Source organism: Xiphophorus hellerii, chromosome 7 (assembly GCF_003331165.1).
Source record: "Xiphophorus hellerii strain 12219 chromosome 7, Xiphophorus_hellerii-4.1, whole genome shotgun sequence".
NCBI lineage: Eukaryota > Metazoa > Chordata > Actinopteri > Cyprinodontiformes > Poeciliidae > Xiphophorus > Xiphophorus hellerii.
Genome location: NC_045678.1, coordinates 7,002,860 through 7,011,528, shown reverse-complemented (window position 1 = coordinate 7,011,528; position 8,669 = coordinate 7,002,860). Strand labels below are relative to the sequence as shown.

General features: G+C 42.7%; 1 protein-coding gene across 2 annotated transcripts; it reads right to left on the bottom strand.

The window, feature by feature from the left end:
* Positions 1-296: 296 nt before the first annotated feature.
* On the bottom strand, positions 297-8,208 carry gja3 (gap junction protein, alpha 3). 2 transcript variants are annotated; one of them, XM_032566618.1, is made up of 3 exons: positions 7,833-8,208; positions 7,251-7,312; positions 297-6,283 (listed from the first exon to the last, which is right to left on the bottom strand). In XM_032566618.1, exon 3 carries the CDS (start codon positions 6,246-6,248, stop codon positions 4,848-4,850), a length of 1,401 nt encoding a protein of 466 aa, XP_032422509.1. In that variant the 5' UTR covers positions 6,249-6,283; positions 7,251-7,312; positions 7,833-8,208; the 3' UTR covers positions 297-4,847. The 2 variants fall into 2 exon arrangements, with proteins under 2 accessions (XP_032422509.1, XP_032422508.1); XM_032566617.1 differs by having other exon boundaries at positions 7,251-8,208.
* Positions 8,209-8,669: the final 461 nt, after the last annotated feature.

Here is an 8,669-nt window from a genome sequence, read left to right as displayed (position 1 = left end):
AGGAGGAAACCAGGACAGGAACAGGAAACCCAACAAAAACTACAAAAGGAAATGTTCCAACAAAAGTTCCCACCAAGAGGCAGCAGTGTTAGGTGCTTCATCTCCTATCCTACCTTACATATCATCTGTTTGATTTAGTCAATTTTATTTTTTTTTGTCAATGTAGATCAAACGGTACTCTGGAATACTAGTTATTATCTAGATTTCACACTTAAGTCACTTCCACAGCTTCGTGTCTCTGCGAATGATGAATTTCATTCATTGCGTAAAGCGAAAGACAAAGCCAGAGCGGCATGTATAGTACAAAATTTTTTATTTAGTAACAGTTTTTTGTAAACACTTGAGGTAAATTAACATTTACATCAACTTGTCTTTACAAATAGCATCATTCATACACAAGGCACTTCTCTTGTTTTAAGACGACGTTTGAAAACAGATTGCAGCTGTGAGCGTCGTGAGATGGTTCCTTCTCCCTGATGGGCCAGAGACATCATGCTCCGCATGAAAAAAATAAATGAAAACATACTGTTAGTGGAAAGAGAGCTTCAAGTAGTCACGGGGACAACGCTCTTTGAACCCAACATCCTGTCAGGGTTGCGGGGTTGGGGAAGGGCCAGCCGCCCGTTCTCTCTGAACGGGCAGGGCTGTCTTGATATGTGACGTCTGACCGGAGTCCCAGCAGGTTTGTGGGAACACATTAACTAAACAAACACAAAAATATTCCAGCTGTTTTTGTTTTTCTCTCTCCTTTTTCAATGTCCGGACACTTTGCTATCAGTGCGTGAGACGAATGAGCCTTTTGGTAATATTCCTATGTCTGTGAACAGTTGTGGTTTTTAAGACTTTTCGCCCTGTCATTAGCAGTCTTGCGTCACATTACATCTCTCCGCCTCTTAATACTGTTAGCTCTGTTACTGTAGAGGAGCACCTTTACTTCCTAAATGTGCAAGTACCGACTTCTAAAATGTAAACGTTGAAAATCATAAATAATAATAATAGCAAAAAAGCAAGTCTTTCTGGTGCTTTTTTAAAAAAAATTGAAGTTACAAAGGTTGTTTTAGCTTTGTGTTTTATCCTTGCATAGTTTTATACCTATCCTTATACCTATAAATAAGGTACACTATGCTTGGACTATACAGTAACATGATTTTGTAGTGTCTCTACTTTGCTGAAAAATGTCCTCCTTCACCCTGTTCCTACTCCTGTCCCTCACTGCAGCTGCTGGCTGTGCAGACGACAGGTGAAATACTGCCTACATAAAATAGTATTAAAGGAAGGAGTTTCATATTTTTGAAGTGAAGTTCTGTTACATGACTAACTACAGCAGCAGATAACCCACTTAGTCTCTTCATTTAGTAAGTCCTCATGAGTTGGTCCTGAAGGTTGAACATCATGTCTAGTCTAATATGGGACAAGACCAAATTATATGTCCATTGTATTAAAATAACTCTGACATCAAAAATGTCAGTGGTTTATGTAAACACTGTTTTATGAAGAGTTAAATCATTTTCACGTCTTGCAATATCAACATATGAAATGGAAGTCGAAGGCAGTGCGCCACCAGTTATCTTCATGTTCAAAATATGTATTAATCCTGGAATACCTCAGGTGTTTGTTGCAGTTTAAGCCAGTGTTTTTCCTTTTTATAGTGCTTTACTTTTATATTATTTACATTTAACTATGAAACTGTGCTTAGTTCGCTGTACACATCTCACATAGGAACGCCACTGGTGGTGTGTCAACTCCGACCTCCATTTCAGGTGTAAAAAAAAATCAGCAGTTTAAATAGCCATTGATTGCTAATAGGAACCGTTTTAAGGTTGCTAAAATAGCATTTACATAAACTGTTATGCCATTTCGAGATTTGAGCATTTTTAAGATGGTAGAAGATTGGGATTGGTCTCTTTGCATTAGCTAGGTGTTAGTTCAGCCTAGCTTCTGGATGGCGGTAATGCACATCTAAAAGTTGCTTGCCAACCGCCATAAAAAAGGAAAAGAAGAAGAAGAAGCCTAGCTTCTGACACTGAGGCTGACGCCTAGCTTCTGTCTCCAGGACTAGTTACTGTGGATTTATACTAATGAAGATGCCTTGAGACTTATCTACTGAAAGTAAGTTATAAACTGCTTATATACCTTTAGGAGAACTTCACTTTAAAATCCTAAACTTTGAGATGTTTATGAAATCTCAAAGAATACCATTTCGAGATATGAGGATTTTTACAATGGCAGAATACTGGGGATTTGTTCTTTTTGAATTAGCTAGCTGCTAGCTTCAGTCTCAGACGCTGAAGCTAGCTACTAGCTTCTGCCACTGAGGAAGAAGCTAGCTAGTAGCTTCTGTCTCCAGAGCTTGGCAATGTGAATTTATACTGATGAAGATGCCTTGAGACTTATCTATTGCAAGTAAGTTAACTGCTTATATACCGTTAGCAGAACTTCACTAGCTGCTAGCTTCAGTCTAGCTAGCTTCAGTCTCAGATGCTGAAGCTACTAGCTTTTGTCTCCAGGGCTAGCTAATGTGGATTTATACTAATAAGAATCTCTTGATACTTATCTATTGCAAGTAAGATATTAACTGCTAAAAAAAAACCTTTAGCAGAACTTCACTTTTAAATCTTTAACTCTCCCTCTAATTCTTCATTGTGCTGTTATGCTCAGTAACATGTCAAGTACAGATCAGGTTTTTCACTCAGGTGCGCAAGTGAGGGGCTCGTGACAATATACCGTAGATTAAGGTTAATGTAAAGTGAAACGGCATTTTGAAAATGCTTGCGGCGTGAGCAACCAAACAGGACAGTGACACACCACATACACAGAAGTGCGTGGCGGTTGATGAGTTAACATCTCAGGTTCTCTGAAGGTGTCCAAGTATCGCGACGAGCACAATAGGAATAAAAAGCATTAGTGGGGGCTACTGCACAACAGCGTTTCAAAAACGCACAACAGCTGTTTTTGTTTTTTCTTTTTAATCTGAGTTGCTGCTCAGTCAAAAACTGACTACTACAGGGATGGGGTATGTGAGTAAAAGTCAATTCAGTTTCTTAAAAAAATAGCACTTTTCAGAATAAAACTAATGAAGAAGCACATGAAGTGTGTAACAATAAAAAAAATAACGGAGCTTCCAAGGTTGCTATTGTTGTTCAGGTGTGATTAAAAAGGTAGTTGTGGGTATGTGGGGGAAAGAAATTACCCACCCAAATAACTACAAAATACTTGTTACAAATCCTTAACCAAAACCCTCTGGGATGCTATATTTTGAATATTATGTTGTCTGGTGTATTTTTGGATTATATTTTAAAAGTTTTTGGCATGCATTAACTTTGTGCAATATATTTTTACTTACGTTGACTGAAAGCAGAGTCAGGTAACCATTTTCTCTGAGAGGACAAGGTCAATTATGGGAATCACTTGGTTAATTTTGACCTGCATTGTTTTTTTAAATTTATTTTTCCTTCATCCTGATTGTTAAATTTTTAAAACATTGGCAAAAGAGATATATAGTGGATTTAGGGTAAAACTAAGTTAGTACGCCAGTGCATCGGTGAGTTGTAGGACTACACTTTCCGCAATAATCTGTCTTGAAAACAATTATGTTGTCACATCTTGTTAAAAAAAAACATCTACAACTTTTTAATGTGACATTGATTCAGAGTCTTTAGTAAACCCTCATACTGAACAATAAGTAAGCTAACATGAATTGCAATAACATAACATAGAGCACTGACATTTTGCTTCCTGCAGCTGAAATGCACATTTTCATTCACTATTAGGCCGTATCAAGGAAAACCGGGGTTTTTAAGTTTTCTAAAGCACTAAGATGTTCTCTTATACCACTCCTACTATTTAAATCATCTTAATGAAATCTCAGAGAAAGTGCCAAAGTGACCGGTGCTTTCTCTCCCACTTGTTGCTGCGCACTGCTGGGCAGCTGGCCAAGACAAAGCCACTACACGTTTCCCTCACTTACAGAAAAGTATCATGGTATTGGAAGCTGAAATCAGCACCAACAATCCCTCTTATGAAGGCAGTTCTGTTCTAAAACGACAACAAGTGGCATGTCTGAAGCGGCTGACCGGATAGGCTTGCTACCTGAACAGATAGCCAAGCTAATAACCAGCTTTAGATGACATGGACATAGCGTTATTTAACGTAAGAATCTCATCATCTTCACACAGACATTAGGAAAATATGTCAGTTTGCACCAACAAATAAGAGTGAAGCACCACTAAGTCTTCCACCAAACCACGTTGCTAAAATTTGCCTTTAACAACATAGAATTTTACCTTCTGCTTTTTGTTAAAAGGTGTGATCATACTTTTTGTGCACAGTCTTAACAAACCTTACATAAGCAGCTCTACAATTCACCGATTGCACTAAAAGGCTACAGCTGGAGACGATAGTATTTGACCCAAGACTCTCAACACCACCCTGAATCCCCAGAGTCCGAAACCCTTCCCGGTTCTCACGTGGTGGCAGCTGCCGCACTTATAAATGAAAACCTGGCTGTTATAGCTAATGACTAGTAAATTTAGTTTGTGTTAGGCCATGGGATCAAATATTTGAAAGCCAGAAAAGGACTTAGATTGGTGGGGCTAGGGAGCGACGGGTGAAGTCGGACCCTTCTGTCTGGGGAAGTGATTCCATACTAGCAGCTACATTTTATGCTGATTTGCTTTCCTGCCTCTTGTTACTTTGTCTTTTTGTATTTTTCTTAGATCTGGTTCCTACCTAAAGCAAGAATGTATTGCTTTCCTTGCGTGTTTAACAATCAGTGTTTGAGGGCGTGGTAGAAGGAAGCCGGAGGTGCTGTTGGAGGTGTCGGGGGACCCTAAAGGGCCAAAGCGCTTCTAGACAGCCAGGTCGCTTGGCCTGGCCCTGATGTTGCTGCTCTTGCTCGCCCGGCTGAGCCGCCGAGGGTCTGTACTGGCCATGTGCGGAGGCTCGTGCATCTCCACCGTCGTGATGGTGTGGTGGACCTCCTCCTGCGTGTTGTCACCTCCTCCGCCGCCTCTGTCGGTGGCTGGGCTGCTGCCGCCGGTGCTGCCTGAGGCGGCGTTGTTGGTGGTGTTGGCATTGCTGTTGGTGTTGTTGCTGGGAAGAAGCAGCGCAGCACCAGCCGGCGTCTGCTGCTGTTCGTTCTCATTGTTGGCAGAAGAAGACGAGGATGGTGACGGGGAACCCATCTCCCGAGTCTGCTGCTCGGTGGCCAAGTTGGCCCAGTTCTGCTGCGTGGCCAGCCTGTGGTTGTTGCTGATGTAGTACTGAGAAGGGGAAGAAGACTGGCGAAGGGACTCTTCCTGCTGAAGGTCACCCATCTTGAACTCCGCTGCTGAAGCCATTGCCGCCGGCTTTACAGGTGGCAGGAACGCCCCGCTGCCTGCCGTCACATCTATGTAGTTGGGAGGGTAGCTGAGGCTGGATGGGACAGTTCTGGAGACTGAGGCCAAACACTGAGGCTCTTCAGCGTTGGTGCGCTGCAGCGGCTCGCTATCAGGGACGAACTCATTCGTCATGCCCTGCTTGAGTTTCTTCCATCCGAGGTGATAGATCTCTAACAAATTCAGCAAAAGAGACACGCAAGCCACCACAAGCATAAATATAATAAAAATGGTCTTTTCAGTGGGCCTTGATATGAAGCAGTCAACAGTGTTGGGGCACGGCCAACGTGCGCATTTGTACAGGGGCCTCAGCTGGAAGCCATACAGGAAATACTGGCCCAAAATGAAACCCACTTCAAACAGGGTCTTGAAAATAATATTGAACACGTAGGTGCGCAGCAGCGCACCTCTGATGCGGATTTTGCCGTGCTCGTCTCTGATGGGCGGCTTCTCCTTCTTCCCGCCGCCTCCAGAGTCGCCGCCGTTTCTGTAAAGGAGTTCCTTCTCCTCTTGGAACCTGTTCGCTTTGCGCATCTCCTCCTCCTTCTCCTTCCGCTTCTCCTCCATGCGGACGATGTGCAGCACGTGGCCCAGGTAGATGAGGGTCGGCGTGGACACGAAGATGATCTGCAGCACCCAGAAGCGGATGTGCGAGATGGGGAAGGCCTCGTCGTAGCAGACGTTCTCGCAGCCGGGCTGCTGGGTGTTGCAGGTGAAGTCGGACTGCTCGTCGCCCCAGACCTCTTCGGCCGCGGCGCCGAGCACCAGGATCCTGAAGATGAAGAGGACGGTCAGCCAGACTTTGCCGATGACTGTTGAGTGCTCCTGAGCATTCTCCAGCAGCCGCCCCAGAAAGCTCCAGTCGCCCATGCTTCCACGTTTCTAGCCTACGGAGAAAGTACAGGCTGGGGTGGAGTAAAAATTAAAAAAAAGAAAGAGGAAGAGATTATGTCAAGAGAAACAAACGACCAATGACTCTTGAAACAGCTTCAAGGGACGAAGGCTCTTACCCTGAACTGAGACACTGTACATAGACACATACAACAACTGTTGGCATAAAACCGTCTATACCACTGAATACCTATCAGAAGAGGATCTGAACACAAAGCTGCAGCCTTTCAATACAGATGCTGGTATACTGTAAAAGCCACCTGTGTGATTGAAGCCCAGTTCATTGGCTTTTCTCTCTGTGTCTGTGTCAGGCCCTGTCTCTGTCTCCCACCTGCTCGCTCCGCTGCCCAGCAGGCATGTGCTGAGATCGACATTATTATGTTCGAAAACAGCATTTAGCAGAGATGGGGCTCTGGGATGCCACAACGTGCTCGCACACACACACACACACACAAATACTGATATACACACATTTACACATCCCTCCCTCCCCTCGCCCCAGTCTCTGTCTGGTGTAACACACACACAAAATCTGCCTGAACCATATTTTAAAAATCTGTTACTGTATTTTTGACATAAGAATATTAAGCACTAAGATCTAACATGTTATTAAAACTCAAAATAGAAATTTAAAATAGGCTCAGCATGTAAATATATCTTAAATAGCATTTTAGTTTGACGCGTCGTGAAAATGTTCAAATTATCTCCAATTACTATTTTCTAGGGCCAAAATTGATGAATTCAGATTTTTCTGGTAAATAAATAGAAGCCAGCGTAAAGAGTCGTTTTTAATCGATTCAGTTTCAACAGCCTACAACTATCTCAATCATTGTCTGAAATCTTAAATCAACTATTTCCAGTGGCTTTTAAAACTGTGTATTTCAACCGGTATTTTTGCCAGCAGTTTGAAATGAACATGTAATAAATTGAGAAAATGGCAAACAATCTGAATCAAAACTAAATTTGAGAGAAAACACTTACTGAAAACCTCTTGAATTAAAGGTGACAAATCCATCGACTAAGGTTCACAACCCGTTTGACACCTAGAAGAGAAAAGCATTCGTCGAACATCAAATTACTGAGGCCTTTCGAGTCTTTGCAATAAAACGCTGGACTCACACCGCAGATGAACACTTAAGTACAAAACAACATCAAGAAACAGGAGATTACTGAAGACACTCTGCTTGTTACCTGCTGTAAACTTTGCAAGACATAAAGGAATCCCACAGAGGTTTCCCTCACTGGGTCAGGAAGTTTTCCTTTCCACTTTGCTGTAACTTTTCACTGGCAAAACCTCAAATTCAGCAAAGTTTAGCAGCATTTAAGGCCCACCAGCCGAACAGAGTCAGGTTCAAATACAAAGGCATACGTGCCAGACTCACAATGCAGAGTGTGCCAGAGTGCCCAGACTCCCTTTAAGCGCCACAAGCTTTGTCAGGCCTTTTTGTCCCTCAGTTGTTCAGTAAAACCCCGGAGCTGCTCTTAATTACCTTCAGATTTCTTCATTAACTCCCTCCTGATGACCAGAGGGAGGGAGAGTTTCGGCTCGTTTGTCCGTCATACCTTTGAAGATGTCAAAGTGACACAGGAAGATGAAATCCATCAGCCCGCCAGCGGTGGCGTGGTCGGAAAAGCGTCGAGACCTCCTGCTGAGCGGCTCCCCGAAGTCTTACTTCTCTGATAATTTCATCAGCTCTTTTTTTGTTTTAAATGTTGCCGCAAAAAAACCCCCGAAAAAAACAAAAAACCACGCACACTCACGGACTAACTTTTCCAGCTCCCTGGTCTGTCCTGGGGCTATAAGTAGTTTATCGTAACAATAATATAATAAGAAGAAAAAGTTGCCCTCTGTTTGTTGTCAGTTTATGGAGCGTCGGCCTGGAGACGCAGATGTTGCTCGGTTAAACGGAGCTGGGACCCTTTTCCACCCATGTCTGGGCTGTCACACTGTGTGACCATGCATGAGTGAATCCACGGAGTCATCTGCCTGTCCCGACTCACACCACGCCCCGTGTCAACATAACCCCCCCACCCCCATCCTCCACCCAAAAATAACTCTGCGGGCAAAAAGTAAATAAATAATAATAATAAAAAAAGGGTCAATATTTACATTTAAAGTATTTCCAAATAAAACCAAATTCAAAAAAAAAAAAAACTGCTTTGGGATTACTGCAATAATAAGATGAATACAGAGATACATGTCGTGATCTTGCTTGACCTCAAGATATTAATATCTTGTAATTAAAAAGTTGCATTTAAAAATTAACATAACAACAAGGGATGCACCGATTGCAGTTTTCTGGCCGATCGCCTGCCAATTCCAACTTTGACCGATGCCGATTTTTTTTTCTGTCTTTCTTTCTTTCTTTTTTTGTCTGAAAACATTTGACATGACCTGTC